The 17,867-nt window shown below is 39.2% G+C and overlaps 1 protein-coding gene across 1 annotated transcript in view; it reads left to right on the forward strand.

Annotated features, from left to right (window-relative positions):
• MED27 (mediator complex subunit 27) overlaps positions 1-17,867 on the forward strand; it is an 84,744-nt gene that overhangs the window by 46,421 nt on the left and 20,456 nt on the right. The window contains exon 4 of the mRNA XM_005421278.1: positions 10,284-10,377. Within this exon, the coding sequence (XP_005421335.1) occupies positions 10,284-10,377 (94 nt within the window). The remainder of the gene's footprint in view (positions 1-10,283; positions 10,378-17,867) is intronic.

Raw genomic sequence — 17,867 nt, forward strand, 5'->3', positions numbered from 1 at the left:
CCTTCTCTAGCAGCACTTTGGAGATGTTTGGCAGAGTACAAACCTTGGCTTTTGGCCAAGTACAGACTCTGGGACAGGTGGATTATTTTGTACCACTCAGTCACATTACAGTGGACAGGATTTAGTTTTTGTTTTTAAATAAGGGACTGTGGATGCATAGACTGTCCCTTTTTTTTATTTTTAAATCTGTATCTATTTACTATTAGAAATTATCTGACAACTTGGAATTTCTTTACTTTGAATAACCAACTTGACATGCCTTAAAGGAATTTGCTCTTCACAAATTTTGAGCTCGATATTCATGAAGAGGATTGGGAAATGTATTTGGAGCTAAGCTAGGCAGTGTTAATGATAATATTTGTGCTTACCTTGGGAGATCTTCATTCCTTGGATTTCACTTGGGCACTTTCCTCTCTTAGTCGGCCTACATAAACAGAATCATATTATTTTTTAGTAGGCTGAGCTTTTCTCCCAGATTGCACCAGACATGGTAATTTTGCAGGGCTTATTCTACTTTAGATATATTTGGCATTAATGCTAGCTTAGGTTTTATTTTTTAGTGAAGCTCTGCAGTTGATGTCAAGCAATGCAGCTACAGGACTGCACTTCTGAATTTCTGTATTTCTTACTCTGGTACTTGGCTTTAGTCCAGCTCTCAGCCCCATGAAAGACTTTAAACTCCAGCTCAGAGGCTTCAACATTTCAAAAGCCACAGTGAACTTCAAACCTGTGTGATCTCTGCTGGGGCTGCACATGATCCTTGTGTGAGTGGAAATAACAAATGAGAGGGAATCTGATTGCAGGAATGGGGAAATGGCCAGAAAGGAGCAGTGAATTTCTGCTGTCACTTTGCTGCCATGTCTGCACTGTGCTCACCAAGCCCAGGAGTTACAGCCATGAGGAGCCTTTTCCTTTAGCCAACTTTCTTGTTGAAGGAGAGTTTTTCTCAGAGAGTTTCCTCCTGGGGATTCACCCTTCTCCCCCATGCTGACTTTCAGCGGAAGCCACGCAATTAATTTCCATAAGCCCTATAAAAAATCCCAACCTAAGGAACGGCTTGTCATGCTGGAGGAAGAAGTGATGAAAGCATATTTTTTATAAAATAGTGTTTTGAAGGGCTTCTCTCTCCTAAATGTTTGTACTGGGAGAGTCTTGAGTTTATAAATGCCTAATTGTTCTTGTTATCTCCAGTTTTTCTACTGAAGTGTGAAGATGACCTTGAAGGAGTCTTTTGATAAACCTCTGAGTTGTAAGATAGATTTTTATCTCTGTAGTATCACAGGCAGATCGAAGTACTTGGTCAGATCATCATTCTGAAGAGCTAAAAACCAGGACTAATTATGAAATTCCCTCAAGAAAACTTCAACTAAGTGATCACAAAAGTTGAAATGAGTACAAGCTTGTGTAATAAATTGCAGTGGGCTGTGCAACGTTTATATCTCATCTTTTCTGCTTTTTTCTTCACCTTTGCTTCCCCCTTAAGTGTTACAGAACAAATTGATCTTAAGGATCCTTAAAGGCTGATATCAAGTATCTGAAGTACCCTTAGAATTAGTGATATTAAGACTTACCTGTTTCTACCACAATTTATAATTTTAACAAAAGCTCTAGACCTTGAAGTGGATGATTTTTTTTGGAGTGGCTGTTTGAACTCTATTGATGAGTCCTAAAATTTGAGTCTTCACATGCTAATTCTGTGTATTTTTAGTCCTGTGTATGAAATGATCTGCTCTGCTCTCCAGAGGGTTGGATCCCTAATCTTCCCTTCCTGCCAGCCTCTGGAATTTGTGATGTCTTCACTAAGTTCAGGGAGCTGATGTGCCTAAGAGAAGTGATCACTGAGATCTCTTCCTGCCAGCAGTGCCTGTCATGGTCAAGCCCAGGGTGTGGAAAGGTCTGACTGGGCACAACATCCTGTGTTTCCTGTTCATCACTCACTGCACCCAAAGGTAAAATGTCTCTGCTTCCCATAAGTACAGAATAAATAATGGGTATCATGCATCATCTGTTGCTGTTCATAAAAGGAGGTAAGTACTGTAATTTCTGCTCTGTTGAGGGAGAAATAAAGCACAAAGAAAGAGAGTGAGAAGGCTTTGCTGTTGCAGTAAATCTTCAATAGCAGAGCTGAAAATAACATGTTATAAAATAATGAATTCTAGCTTGAGAAGGCTGAACTCAAGTTCAGTGACAGTGGGGAGTGGTGCATGGTGTCAGGGTCCCATCAGGGGATCAGTGCACATAGTGGGGCCTTTCCCAGATGGGAAACAGCCCCACTCACTTCCCCTGGGAATCTGGCTGGGCAAGAAACCATCCCAGCCCCTCATTTCCTCGAGGCAGGACTGAGCTCTGTGCCTTCTTTGAGGCCCTTGTCAAAGCAGGGTCTGGTGCTTACTGGGGTCAGCACCAGCTGAACCCCCTGTCCCTCCCTGCAGGGCTGGGAGTGCAGGAGAGGAGATTTCACCTCCCAGCACTGACCCTGCAACCCCAGGTGAGCCCCGAGAGGGTGGGGGCATTATCCAGCTTTGGAACACCATGGGACAGCTCTGTGTGTGTGCAAATGTTGTTTTTTCCTTTTTAAAGGACTCTGGCTTGAGTTTCTCCTGAGGAGTTCTATCACATCTCTGCTGTATGGAAATGTGTGTGCATGTGCAAATTTAGGCTGATGTGTGGGGCACAAATTGCTTGAATACTTAGGAATAATTCAAGAACCATCTAATGTAGTAATTCTGATTCTTACCCTGAAAATTACTCCTTTTAGCATTTATTGTTAATAATAACAATATTATTATTATTGTTGTGGTGCAACATCATGTTTCATGGAGTGGAAATATAAACAATGCATTCGTGCTGTAGGATTTTGGCTCTGAAATTATTTTACCACTGATGCTGAATGGTTATGGGAGGGCTGGTTTTCCTCTCAAGGTGTGTATAAAGGAGTTAATGCTTTTCTTTTTCATAAAGCACAGACCAGTGCAGGCTCAGGCAGGATCCTGGTGATGACTGTAAAGTGGATGCATGCTTGTTTTGTTAACCAGTTTTCACACATTCTAATATCCATATTCCTCTCATGATTACTGCTGTGAATTAAAGGCATTTTGAAGAGCATTCCACATAAGTACAAAGAAAGCTATTTCAATACTATAATAAAATAGCCCTGGGAATTGGACTGCAAGGTCTCTATTTGTAACTTAAAGTTTTCCTTATTAAACTTATGCTTTTTAAGCTGGTGCACTGGAATTCAGCATTGTGAAGAAATGTCTTTTTGCTCTGTATTAAAAAGCAAAGTATGCGCTGATAAAGTGTGTTACAGAGTGTGTTACAGAGCTGTTTGTTCATATTTAATGTAAATGTGCAGATGCCCAGAGACTGTTTGATTCAGCAGCAGGTTTGCATTCCAGAGGCTTTCAGCAGGCGAACCTGTGTTCATTTGTGCCATCACTGTCAGCTCAGACCTTTGAGGACATTCCAGGCAGGTCTGCACCACATCTCTTAGCAGTGGGCTCACGGTGGCACTGAAGAATTCTGAATAGTGTTTGCTGTATAAACAATACCTCTTAAGTAACAACATTTTACCATAAACCAATATTTTATTGTTGTAATAGAACGACCTCAGTGTGCAGCAGTGCTGGCCCATGATGTGTAGTGCCAGCAATTGTGTGTGCAGCCACGCAGGGAGTTGGATCATGAAACTGGTTTAGATTTAAACCAATGCTTCTTTTTTTTTTTCAGTTGTGAGCTCCAGCTCCTCCAGCACAGCACAGCTGAGGGGGCTGAATGCTGTGCAGGAGGGGATGTGTCAGTGCCTTATGTCACTATTGCTGCTGAAGCCTGAAAATTGTTGAATCACAGCCTCAGGTTTCTAAATGTCTTTGTAAATCCAACCCTTAAACACTTTGTCTTGGCTTCTGGAGAGCTGTCCAAACGATTCCACATGTGTCCTTAAGTGCTGTACCAGGTTTGGCCTTTTGTGAGTGAGAAGTGCAGATGGTGAGTGTTTGATACAGCTCTGTGTGCATATGCTTTTGCAGCAGACCACCCTGTGTTTATATGTAAACACTGCTAGACTATTTAAGCACTTAACTTAATCTTTTGCATCCACTCAGTAATAAAGCATAATTCCTCTATGACCAAAATAACATCCATAGCAAAGTTGAAAGCAGGAGGATTTTTAAGAATCAATGGAAGCCTGCCTTCTCTCAGGTTTGGATCTTTCAGTGCTTCCACTCCTCTGAAGGTGGAGTGGGGTTGGGCAAAAATTTTAGCAAATTTGTTCCTTAGGATCTTTGTTCAAGATATATTAGCAAATCAATTCCTTACAGCCCGCACACCCTGACTTCTTCCCACACCTGTGGATTCCTACTCTCCCTCCTGCTCATTCTGTGGTTTAACCCCAAGACGGAAGAAATGTGCACAACTCAGATTTGCTCCTTCTGCCCTCACCTCGCCTCCTGGTAGTTAGAAGTCAGTTAGTTCTTTGAAAGAACATTTTTCCTTTCTGATGTGTCATAAATAAAGATTTTACAGCGGGAACAGAGGCATTGCAGGAGTAGCAGAGACCAAGTCAATGTGCAGATGAGAAGGGAAGAGAAAGATGAGCCAAGAGGATCCTGGCTGGAATCTTCAGCCACGAGAAACTTGGAAATTGGGTGAGAAGAGAGAGGAAACTGCTGAAGCAGTTTGTTAGAAAGGACAAGAGGACGGTGTTAACAACTGTATGAGAAAACAGCCTGGCAAGGAGACTCATAGCTGGAGGAGAAGTTGCTCAAAACAAGAGAATTTAGTACAGGAGCCAGGAAACCGCGAGCATTTCATAGAGGTTCTGCAGAAGTGAAAAGCAAGAGCCTGTGTTAACAATAATTTAAAAAAAAACCAACAGAACCTGTAGAATCTGGGAGAGGAGACAGAGACTTCCAGGATTGTTGTACAGATGTCAGGGATGGTGCCAGCTGTCTAATTTAGTCCTGAGACGTGAAGTCGCTCTCTCAGCGTGAGTGGTGTTGGATTTCTTTTCACGCTCTTCATTGCCTATCCAAGCAGGAAGTGTCATCTCACCAGAGCTGGCAGAGGTCACTGTTTTAATAACTGTTGTTAATTGATGCTTCTGAAAAGCTTTCTATCAACTTGAATTTGCTACCTGCAGAGACTTGCCTAGCAGGTAGCTGAATCAAATTAAAACTTAAATTCCATGATGAATAAATCACACTAGACCTGTGATTACTCTCTATGTGTTAAAATATACTATTTTTCAGACAGCCTGCCTGAAAACTATTAAATCTCTTTGTAAGTCTATAATATTTTAAATTCTGCTGCTGCTAAAATGTTTAAGTTGTATATTGAGTCTTGGTTCTGCCAAACATAGCTGTTCCATAGGTCTTGGAATGAGTGCAGGCAAACACTGTCCCCCAGTGCCTCCATCAACCAACCCAACATGTGCAGCAGGGCCAGCTCATGCTTCTGAAATATCACACATGTGAAAAGAAATTATTAACTGGGTTGAAAATATTAACTGAAAGCCGAAAAAAATAAAAAAATCTGTGAGCAAGTAAATACTGTGCTAGTGAGAGGATGTGTGGAGAGTTTCCCCTGTTGCTCTCCAAAATATCATGAATCCAGATTTGACAGAATTGTAGAGTTTATTTTTGTCTTATATGTGGTGTTTTCTGCTAAGTGTATAGGAAAGATTAACTTCTTTCATGTTACAAATGGGTATTTTTACACTTTTTCTCTTTATCTCCATCTTCCCAAGATCACTTAGCAAAATTTTATTTCTTCCAAAAGAAAATTATTATTAACACCTATATTTCTAATTTTTAAATTGTTGTATTGGGTGGAAAAAAAGAACAGCATGCAAGTGAAACACTGTGTGGGAAAAATGCTATTTAAGTCTTGTCTAAGCTGTTAAACATCACACTAACACTGGATTGCTGGATGTAATCCAGTAAAAATAAAAAAAATCAAAAAGAGAGGTCACATTAGAGAGTGAAGCCATCTGTCCAGTGTGGAATTGAAAGGCATTTATAATGAATTACTTTCCTATATTGCTGTCTTTTGGGGGGCCTTTATGTGAATCAAAGAGATGGTACAAGACCATTTATCTACAAAAATGGTTCCTGAATTATTTCTACATTGTCAACCTGATGTTTTAGCATGAAACTTCTCAGTGAGTGTTTTGCATAGATAATTAGGCCTTTCTAAACAATATTTTCTAACTGGCTTCAAAGGTGTCTTCTGCATATCCCAGGCATTGTTTCTCTAATAGGGACTAAAGAATTTATGTGTACACTTACTGGGAAAATAGCAGAGAGATATTTCAACTAATATCTTTATTACTTTATTCTAGTTTTTTTCCTGTATGTTCATAACAAGGCTTCATTTGAAGTGTAATATTTTGAATTAATTTTAGTCATTGCTGATGTTCACGAAGTAGATTTGTTTTGACTTTTTTAGTATTAATCTGGCATGTTTGTGGAAAAAATAACTCTTCTACATTAAAATAAAAATACTGATTTATAGTGTTGACAGCCTTTGAGATCATCTGATGGACTGGCTGGCTCTGCACATTCAGATGCAAACCCCTGAATGACAATATCAGCATTTTTTTAATGTAAAGATTTTGTATCTAAAATACAATTTTAATACCTCCTGAAAAATCATAAACTTGTGTCATGAAGGAAAGAAGAAGAAAAAAATGGGATGAGAAAGTTGGTACAAACCTTCTGTTGAAGATGTTTTGAAAATTTCCTCCCAGACCAGTAAAATTACACTGGGGAAATTGTTTTAGTACTTGATGAGGTGTAATGAGGTGAAGACCTGTTGGTTGAGTCTGTTCTTTTCTGAGTAGGATGTTCAGGGATCTGGATTAGGAGGCACTTACGGATCTGGATTAGGCTGCAGGTGTTGATGAAGTTACTTAAAGTCTTTTTGAATATATTAGGACTTACTCAGGATATTGCAATGAGAAGTTGTTAAATGTTTTTGAGACCTAGGATAGTTCATAATATGAAATTCTGTCTATAAAGAGTTAAAACTCTGTGCCGTAAAATGGGGATTATTGGGTACTATCTTTTGCAGTCTGGCTTCAGACCTTTTTGAACAACCTTTGCATGCCGGGGAAGCAATAGGGAATTTGTCTAGACACACTCTTCAGCCCTTTGTAGGTGGAACAATGCCTGTTCTAGGACATGAAATTCCAGCTTGTATTTAATTCTGAGAATTCCATTAATTTCTTAAGATTAAAATAAGCCAAATGTCTGAACAAATCTATTGCCATTTGCTTTTCCCTACTTTGTGTTATTTCTTCTGGGTTTGTAAATGCTCCTTCCAACCATCATTTGTATGTAGGAGAAAACTGAGATGTGCAGAGGACGTCAGAAGTGCTTTTTGGCTAAGTAAAATTAGACTTTTCTCCATCCTCAAGTGCTTTGCTTCTCTGAGACTGGGCAAGAGGTTCTGTAACATAAATAGGAACTATGGTATTTTTGAGCTAAAACTGGACAGAGATGTGTAAATTTTGTAAGTACGCATTTTGGCAGTAAATGTCGGTATTTCAGTTCTACAAAATAAGTTCCAGACAGCAGCTTTTTCTCTGACCCTCTTTCCAAGTGCCTTGGGAGTGCACTTTATCTCTTTAACATGTGTTCCTCAGTTTTCTCTGAAGCCATCACAAGTTACACTTTTACATTACTTCACTGCACCTGATTTCTCATGTCCATCCCTTCGTAAGATATTTTACCAAATGTCCTCTCAGAAGGGTAAATCTACAGAATTTTGCCTTAGATCAGGTTGTTTGTCATTTTGTATTTGATACAATACATAAACCAGTCAGACTAATTGAGTAAATATATATGTATTTTTGGAAGAATCTTTGTTCTGATGAGTGCTCAGGAAAGCCTGGTGACAACTTGAAAAAAGGCATGGAGGCACAAAACAATGCTGCACACATCAGTGCATTTTCTCCTGTTGGTCTGGGATCTTCTTTGACATCCCATTGATGGAGAAGAAAAGGAAAAGACACTCCCTGTGTGATGGTCCTGACAGAGCTGCCAAAGTAAAACATCACATTTCCTGGAGCACATGGTTTTCTTTCTTCTGTCAACTGATCTGTTAAAAGTGGTACAAAATTAACAGGCATCTAAGCCCAAAAAGTCACAGTAACTCACCTTTAAGTGCTTTCAGAAGGAAATTAGGAGATTTCTACTTTGCTGTATGTGTGATTTCATTTAAAGGGAAGATTCCACAGCCCTGTGAATTCCCTGCTCTGCCTTACACTGCTCATGTACTACAAGGTGACAGTTGGGTTTGAGTCAGATTTTAAGCCTCGTGGTCAAGACAAGTTTTACATTTAAAAATAATCTTATCTAAGAAAGACTTTGAAGAATTGATTACCTCAAGCCAGCCTGGATCCCATTTTCAGAGGATGAGTGTACATGTCCACTGGGATTTTCAGAAGGACGTAAGATTAAGTGCCCACGTCCAACTGTTGTTCACATGATTTAAAATTACTTGAATTTTCCTTCCTTAATGCATTGACTATGCCATTGTCTTGTTTTCTACAACTTCTTATTTTGTTTGTTTTAACTTCTTATTGCCTAAAGCTTGGCAAATTGCAAAACTTAAATTTAACTTATGCACAAATCTGCATCACGATGTGTTCAGAACCACAGAATCTCTCCTTGCCTGTACCACAGCCAGTCATCCCTGGTCCCCCACAAGCAAGAGATTAATTTATTTGCAGAGCCTGGAGTAATGGCATTTATGAAGCACTCTCCTGCTGGATAAAATCAGCCTTGGATTCAGCAGTGTTTGAAATGAGCTGGGTTTGTGCTGTCCCTGTGTGGTTGATTCCTCCTGGAGCAGTGGCTGATGTGCCTCCTCTTTCCCAGTGCTGAGGAAGTTCTTGGCTTTTGGATGGTTTTGGTTTTTCTTATCAGCAGCAAGTGTTAAGGAGTCGTTGCAGTCAATGGGGGAACTTTTTTCTGCACAATGACAAGTGTGGATTAAGGTTTTTGTCCAAAATTGTCGTAACTCGTCTCATTCTTTGGTTACTTTTAAGAGCTGACTTTACCAGCTGAGGAGGTGTAGCTTTCCTGATTCGGTTTTATTTTTTTCTGATTGTTTTAATCATTTGCAAAGTAGTAATTAGAGCATAGCACCTCATTGTTGTTCAGGAGGTTTTAGCAATAACCTTAGAAATTAATTACTTTGAAGAGCAAGAATTCAACATTTTTTTGCCTTTGTTTAAGCAGATTAAAGGGAAATAATTAGCTTTTTTTTCTTTTTTCTTTTTTAGTTTTAATCTAACTCAGGCAACCAATTTTCCCAAAGTCTTTTTTTACAGAGCACATGTGTGGATTAGCATGAAAACAATTTTATTTACAAATTCATTCATGGATTTGCTCAAGTTGCAGAGTTTGTAAATGGGGACAGATCAGTTCACAGATGATACAGACTGTCCTGGGAACTCTGCTAAAGCAAATATTTGGATTTTAATGTGTCCAGAGGAGTGGCTGAAGTGGCATGTCCATGGCTTGGAGTGATGTGTCCTGGGAAATAAGGTCTCTGTAAGGCTCTTTTCAGTGTTAATGGAGGTCACTTCTTAATTTGATCCCAGGGAACAGGACAACTGTGTGCCAGCTCACCTTGGCCTGCAGAAACAGGGATTACACCCAGCAGAAAGGATGTTGTTTTACCTTTGTGTTTGATTGCTCCAGAGAAACATCTGGAATTTACCAGCCAATTTCAGAGTCACCGGTGCATGAAATAAATTGGAAAGATTCAGGGGAAAAAAAAACCACCCCTAAGAATCATCCAAAGACTTTGATAAAACCTTTATCTGTTAAGTTTATCAAAGAGAGAGTAAGGACATGACAGCCTGTGAATTCCTGCACTGGAGGAGTAATTGTAATCATGTGTCCTTCAACCCTCCTGAGGAGAAAGTATAGAAATACCATGGCAGGAGTTTGAAGCTGACAGATTTGGACTGAAATTTAAGAGTGCATGTTTTTAAGGGCAGAGTAATTGATTTTCAAAACAACTTGCAGAGGGCTTTGGTTTGTTTCCTCTTATCAACAACTTTTTGAATTATTGCTTGAATGTGGTTTTGAAAAATACGCAGCTATCAGAGAGAAATTGATCCAGGAAAGTCCCATAAACAGGGTTAAAAAGGATAATTTCTAAAAGGATAATTGATAAAAAGGATAAATGTTTTTTAAAAGCACAGTTTGTATAATCTGAGTGTGTGAGAGAGCCCCCGTGTTGATGCTGCTGTGTGCTTTGGTTGGTAGGTACGTTGATGATGTGATCAGTCGGATTGACAGGATGTTCCCTGAAATGTCCATCCAGCTCTCCCGGCCAAATGGAACCTCTGCAATGCTTCTGGTAAGCTGAAACATTTAATCCCTCGAGTTTCTTTTCTTCACACGTTGAACTACTGTCCCAAAAATGCAGGGTATTAAAGATTTTTTTTTCCCCAGAAACATATCATTCTTCATTTCACAGCAATGCAGCATCTTTCTTGGTCTTAGGCAAATAAGTGATAAAAATAATTTCCCCTTTAAACAGAAGATCTGTTGCTTTATTGTTAAATGTGATTGTAGAAATAGCAGCACAAAACTCAAATACTCACTGTGGTTTTTGGCAGACTTGGCAATGAGTGAATCCTAATCATGATAATTAAGAAGGAAGAGAATGTTGTCAAGAAGAAAAGAAGAAGGAAGCCAATATGATTTAAATTTGTTCACATTGCTCTTGGGTCAGTGAATTTCTGTTATATGATGAAGTTAAGAATTTGCCTTTGAAGTAAATGAGCAGTAAAGGCTGGATTTGAGATAAACAAGTCCAATACATTCGACTTATTTCTGCCTGACCAAGCAGGATTTCATTGCAGAGGAGAACCTATTGTTCACATCCATTTTTACAGGCAGCTGTTGTGCTTACAGCAAAAGAAGTCTTCAAAGCTCTTAGACTTTAGGTGGAAGAGGAGTCCATGGTGTGGCAGCTGGATGCTGATTTCCTTCTAGGGAAAGGCAGAAGTCACATATTTTGCCAAATTTTAAATAAAACTAGAAAATATACCACATGCACAGATGAAGAACTGAGGCCAGTTCAGTCTTTTCCATCTCACATTTCTCATGGAAATTTCTCTATAGCAACTATTGCTGTGATTATTTTTTATTTTTAAGTATTTTAATTGTATTTAGTTTTAATTAATCAACTGTCTAACATCTCATTATTAACTTTCTTTGAACAGCCACAAATTCTCAAGAGATTAACTGAGTCAGAGGTTAAAATAAACAGCTGGCATTAAAACATTTAATCTGCAATTGTTGGATTCACCAAGTGGAAAAATACATTCCAGAAAAGAATGGAATTCATCAGTGCAGTCTTAAGAAGTTATAAGTCTTAGAAGTTTTCGCATTTCCTCTTAAGCTGACTTTGTGTTTTATCTATTTTGCTGTAAAAAATGTCTGGTTTTGCTTCCTTACTTTGAAATGCTTTCCATTCTTCTGCAACCCTTCTTTGCACGCTGAAGTACCTTCCACTTTTGGTGGCTTTTTGAGGTGGTCAGGAAATAGATGATGTTTTTCAAGACTCAGGCACAATTAGGAAATAAGGTAAATTATCTTGGATGTGAGTGCCAAGGAACAAGGTTGGGTGGTAACTGAAGGAAGTGCCTTCCACCAGCAGCAGTAACAGAGTGAATTCCATGTGGCAGTTGGTCTCTAAATCAAGGACATTTTTGTTCCTACAAGATCCCAGCCCCATGTTGAACCAGTGGTGTGCATATTTTCCTTGGATCAGAGATCAAAAAGATTGTTTTTAAAGTATTTTTGTGTGTGATCTTGTGATGGGTTTATCATTTTTGCTTTTAGCCAGGTTTTCCCTCTTCCCCATCTGTCTCAGTTGATGTTGCCAATATGGCACTTTCCATCTGGCCCTGACTGCTACAAAAGCTTTTGCTGTTTTCAGCCACAGATCCTTCAGTGAAAAAGGTGCTGAGGGATGGGCAGTGTGAAGAGCACCTCCCCCAGAAGGAGGGAGCTTTCTTCAGCACTTGTGATTTCTCACTCTGAACTTAGCCCAAGCTACATCTGGAGCTGCTCCCCTGCTGCAGCGTGGTTTACCTCAGTGCCAAAGGCTCCAGATAATGCTCATTTTATCAAAATATTTCACAGCCAAACTGTTTGCCCAGAGTTAATTAACTAACTGTATAATCTCAACCATGCTCATCCTTGGACTGTTCCTAGCACACCTGGTGTCTTAGGAAGGTCCTTGATGCAAAGATCTGTTTTTTATAGCATTTTTAAATAAAATTACTCCATCTACCAGAGAAAACCCCTGCATTCATCTTCAAAGGCACTGGTAAGCACTATACGTATCTTAAAAATGTGTAAATGATTGGAGGGAGATAGGGTAGAAGGGGAAAGGAGGTCTGGGAGACTCTTTGAAACTCAAGAAACGTTGGGACCTTTGCCAAACAAATTATCTTTAGGAAAAAGACCCAAGAGAGGAATTTTCAGCCCCAGACTCTGCAACTTCATGTGCACGTGGAAATCTGTTGATGTCCTTAGCTGTAGAGGTGGGACTTGCACCACCAAGATTCATCTGGTGCTTCAAGGAGATGTCTTTCTCTTCAAGAAGAGCGGGGAGCAGCTGGAGAGGGCACCCAGAGGATTTGGGGCTGGAGCAGCTCTCTGATGAGGAGACACTGCTGAGCTGGGCTGGGTCAGTCTGGAGAAGGGAAGGCTGAGAGGAGATCTCAGCAATCCATGTCCATCATCTCCAGGAGGTGTGAAGTCAGTGCCAGACTCTTCTCTTGAGTGGTGCTCAGTGACAAGAGAAGGAGTCACGGCCATAAAATAAAAGAAACCACAAAAAGTTGCACTTCAGCATGAGGAAGAACCCTGAGATGAGCTCCCCTGGTTAGGGCATGGTGCCAGTGGTGCCAGGTTTGTGGGTTTGATCTCCTTGTGGGCCATTCCCAGTCATCCTTGTGGGTCCCTTCCAACTCAGAATATTCTGTGATAAACTTCTTTCCATGGATGGTGGCAGAGCTGTGGAAGAGGAACCCAGGGAGGGTGTGGAGTCTCCCTCTCTGGAGACATTCCAACCCCCCCTGGGTGTGTTCCTGTGTCACCTGCTCCAGGATGAGATAACTCCAGAAGTCCCTTCCAACCCCAACAATTCTGGAATTCTGGAATAATTAGGAGCTGTATGAGCCTGTTGGTCAAGCTCTGCTGGCAAATAACCCTCGTGCTCAGCTGGGCTCTCCCTGACCAGAATCTGCAAATTCCTGTGAGAAAAATGAACTGCTGCCTCCAGACAATGAGGAGGTTTTTTATGCTTCAGATTTATACACAGCAATTGTACCTCATTAGTCTGGATTTATGCTACACAGGCCAAACACATAAATAATTGAAACCTTTCAGAGCTGTGTGAGATCCTCAGCTGATTTTAAAAGCAGTTTATTGTTGCATTTCAAGGTGCTGTTTAATCCCAGTCTTCACCAGTGATTTTTCAATTAATCTTTTAATAGCACTATGTAGAAAATAGACTAAACATAGAATTATATCAGCTCTAATAACTGTGTAATGCAAAATTAATTTCCAGCAGCAGCACAGGGAAATGTGGACTCCTTAAGGTTTTTTGTGAGATTTTCTTGGTCAAATGCCAGAAATTATAAATAGATAAACGTTATCTTGTGTATTCAGAAAACATTAACTAATTTTTCATGAATGAAAATACCTATTTTTTTTCTTGAATGATAAGTCATATCCTAGATAGATTCTTTTTCCTACTATAATAATCAAATTATTTTGTGATTGTTTCACATACCTTGTTTCCATTATCAAAATCCAGAATATTTTTGTGTGAAACAAATCCTGTGTACAATTTATTCATTAATAACAGAAAGATTTTAGAAGGCAGTAAACTTCAGCCCTACTTTTCCAGCTGAGAAATCTGAGTTCCTTAGCATCATGTACCCAGCCAGTCCTGCTTGGAGAAGCAGATTATTTTCTTATCTACATCTGGGAACTACTTTGTCTTTAAATTCTTTTTATCCCCAATATTTGTAAAGAACTACTACAGAAATTGCAAGCACTGGTAAATATTTTTGCAGGTAATGGAACCGTTTTCCGTAATTTGTGTTTCTAAAGCATAATTATATGTATAAGTAACTTCCAGCCCAAAAAACTGAATTGTTTCTGCCAAACTCAGGTCAGAAATAATGATTTTTTTCTTTCCAGGTTATCTTACAAATTTTTGCTTTTAAATTAATTTTTTATAAATTTATACTGCTGCCTAGATTTTTAATAGATCTGTCATATAAAAATATGAAGCAGGTTTTTACAGAGTTATATTCATTCTCCTTAAAACCAGACACATTTGCATTTGAACTTTCAGATCTTGTTCCCAGCATTTGCAGCAGGCTGATTGTGTGGCAGTGGGTTGTATTAATTGCAAATAGGCCAGACATCTGTTCCTTGAAACTGAATAATTCCTTGTGTCTCATTGTTGTTTATTAGTGTTTTACATAAAACCATTCTTATTTTTGTTGGGAAAATGCATGCTGAAATTTATTATTTGCCCATTAAGAAAGGCACCAGACTGATTTCTGTGCATGAGACTCTGATGTTGGAGACCTGGGAGGAATGGGGAGGAGTTTGCAAAGTGATTTAAAGTCAGTATCGATGCTGTATTGATTGGAAACAATTCAGTGCTGTTATTTCTAAAACAATTTCATATTTCCAAAGTGCTTTGCAGTGTAAACCTTCCTTCCTTGTTCCCTCTTGGGTGGTTTATCAGAAAACCAGTGCTCAGGGATAAAAGCAGGCAGTTCATGGGAGGGATGTAGCTCTGCTGGTCACCTTTGGTGGCTTGGGCACCTGATTTTTAGGGCTGTAGGATGAATATTTATTTGGGGATTTACTGCCTTGGAGGCAGTAGCTTGGTTTTGCTGTTGAAGGGAACTCCTGGGATGGTGTTTAAGGAATCACTGCTGAGCTCACAGTGGGACTCGTGACTGCACACTTTGTGCCTTAAGATGGAGGACCAGCATTTAAAAAGCATTAAAATGCTGGCATTATTTGAGAACCAGCATTTAAAAAGCATTAAAATCAGCATTTAAGGGGCATTAAGTCAGTGTTTGAGGTAACATGGGCAGGGGAAGGATGTCTTGAATTAACAAAGTACGCGAGCAAGGGTTGGCGAGTAAATTGGAAAGTGTTCTCTGCTTGTCTAATGAAGAATGAGGAAGATGAGGAAGAGTCCTTTCCATTGGAAAAAGGGAACAAGAATAAAAAAAAAAGTGAAGACTTGTGCGAAATGTCCTCAGCTTTGCTCCTTCCACAGGGTTACTGTTCCCAAAGCTCTCAGGTGTGTATTGATATTCCCATAGATTTATATTGTGGAAGATCACACATCATTTTCATCCTTGTAAAATTCCTGGTGTGCTTTAATTTCGAAAGGAAAAAAGAGACAAAATCCATTTCATCTTCTCTAGCAATGCTGGACTGGAGTGAGTGTTCCCTAAGTGTGACTGGCCACTGGCAAAATCTGTCCTTGAACCTTTGAACAAAATTCCTGTGCCAGTTTTTTTGCCTTATTAAGAGAAATGGGAATGTTAGTGAGGGAAAAGAGCCAGCTCATCCTTCATATGGTGGGAGCATTTAAAGTCCTTCATTTATGTTGACTTTTTATCAGGCACTATTGCAATTAGGTTAGACTAATGAAAGGTAAATTCCAGCCCTTGCATAAAAAAAGAAATCCTTGTAAAGAACCTAATTAGTATGTTTGTTTATTTAGACTCTAATGGCTTAATTGCATCTTATCTTGCTATTTACAAATAGGCATCATTAAAGAATAATGAGCATGTGAGGGAAAAAGCAGCCATACCAGCAGCAGATGAGACATAAAAAATGAGAGGAAAAAAATCTAGTTGAAAGTCTGTGTGTTGGTTCTTTTCTTTTTAACTTTATTTTTAATGCAAAACCTTTTTTTTCCAAGCATATATAAATACAATTTCCATGCATTGTACTGATTAGTAAGAAGGATCTGTGAGTGGGAGGCTGAGCTTATGGCTGGTTCCATGGCAAGGAGCAGGTGTCTGGCCTTTTGCTGGAAATCTGTAGCTTGGTTACATGTCTGGTTGGATGTTGCCTTATTTCTGAGGTGAATAAAAACCACACACACACTTGTGCTCCTTTTTATAGAAGTGGGGAGGTGCCCATGTTAACTGAAAATAATGTTTTCTTTCTTTTAGCTCTGCATTGCAGAGCATCTGCAGCTCAAATCAGCAGCAAATTCCCTGGAATGCTGAGGGGAAATCTGCAGCTTTGGGAATTTTTCATTTCACAAAGTATGGCCAGCTCACTGTTGTCAGCATACATTTTCCTGATATCAAACTTAAATAAATGTTAAGAAAGAACATTTGTTAATGTGTTGTTTAAATGGTTGATAAAAAGGCTTTTCACTTGATATTAGTTTCAGTGAGGAGGCAAAATTAAAGGGAGGAATTCAAACTGATTCCTCCAGGCAGAATTCTGGCATGGTAAATTGATTTTGATCCTCTTCATTTTGTAAACTCATGTGGACCCTGATTTTGACTTACTTGGAAAGGTACTTTCTTCTTTTATAATTATAACTGGTGTTAAATGGGAACTTTTTTTAGCAGTCTTACAAGAAATTATCTAAGTCATTCTCCCTGATTATTCTGTTTCCCCCTCTCCCTTTCTTGGCATACTGTGTCTGTCAGATGCTCCTTGAGATTTATCTTGGTGATAGACAAAATATTTTTAAAACTGGGATATTTCAAGAAGATTTTTATTTTATATGTCTTTGTCAGAAAAGCTGCATAATATTGCAGATTTCAATCAGCTGCCTGTCCTACCTTCTTCTTGGGCTTGCCATTTTAGGAAGCAGGGGATTTATGAATAACTTAACTGTCTGAATTTAGTATACTTTAGTTAAAAGGAAGTTAGAAGTATGTTGTTATTACACAGCCCAAAACAGAAGCTACAGAAGTATTTAACTTGCAGCTGTTCCATTTTCAGCTCGCAGAACTGTGGGGCATATTTTTTCATTCATATTAATTGAATTTTAAAGTGACCTTGTACATGTATTGATCTGAATTAAAATTTTCTACATCAAGGACGAGTTGGCATATATCCTTCAGGCAAAATATTAAAAAGCCAAGTGCTGTCTTAACAGGATATCGACAGGAGAAGTTGAAATTTAATAGGAAAACTTGGCTTAGAAGGGAAATTGTTGCCATTTTGTCACAATTGAAAGGTATCTTTTCTGAACTAGGAAAGAAATTTCTCTCAGTTGGTACCTGTGGAAATGCAGGGACATTTCAGTGCCCATTAAATTGGGACCATCTGGGTAAGTCTGGACCTCCAGGAGAGCCCCGCACTTTTGGAGCTTGGAGTAGAACTGTCAAATTACTGGTTTACCAAAGGCATTAGTGTTTTATTACATTCTTTCAGGTGATCTAGAGGGACACAGCTGCATGACTCTAAGTGTAAATTATGTTCCATACATAGATCTGTTCTGAACACGGCCTCCAAGCAGCCAAGTTGAGCAGGGATTGGAATAAAATGGTCTGCTGGAAAACATGATTTGTAAAATACAGCAGAGTTGAACAAAAACATTAAGCCCTGGAAATAGTTGATTACTGGAGGAAAAAAATAAAGGCTATTGCATTTGCTGTGTGTACAATATGGAATGTGCTTCACCCTGAAAATAGCTGTGGAGCAGAGTTGTGGCTTCCACGTCTCACAGCATCCTCCAGTCTGGTGACAGGCTGTTGTTCATTCTTTGTACTACTACCCTCATTCTTTCAGTGCTCTCAAAACGATGAACTGTAA

The sequence above is a fragment of the Geospiza fortis genome, unplaced genomic scaffold (genome assembly GCF_000277835.1).
Source record: "Geospiza fortis unplaced genomic scaffold, GeoFor_1.0 scaffold27, whole genome shotgun sequence".
Taxonomy (NCBI): Eukaryota; Metazoa; Chordata; class Aves; order Passeriformes; family Thraupidae; genus Geospiza; species Geospiza fortis.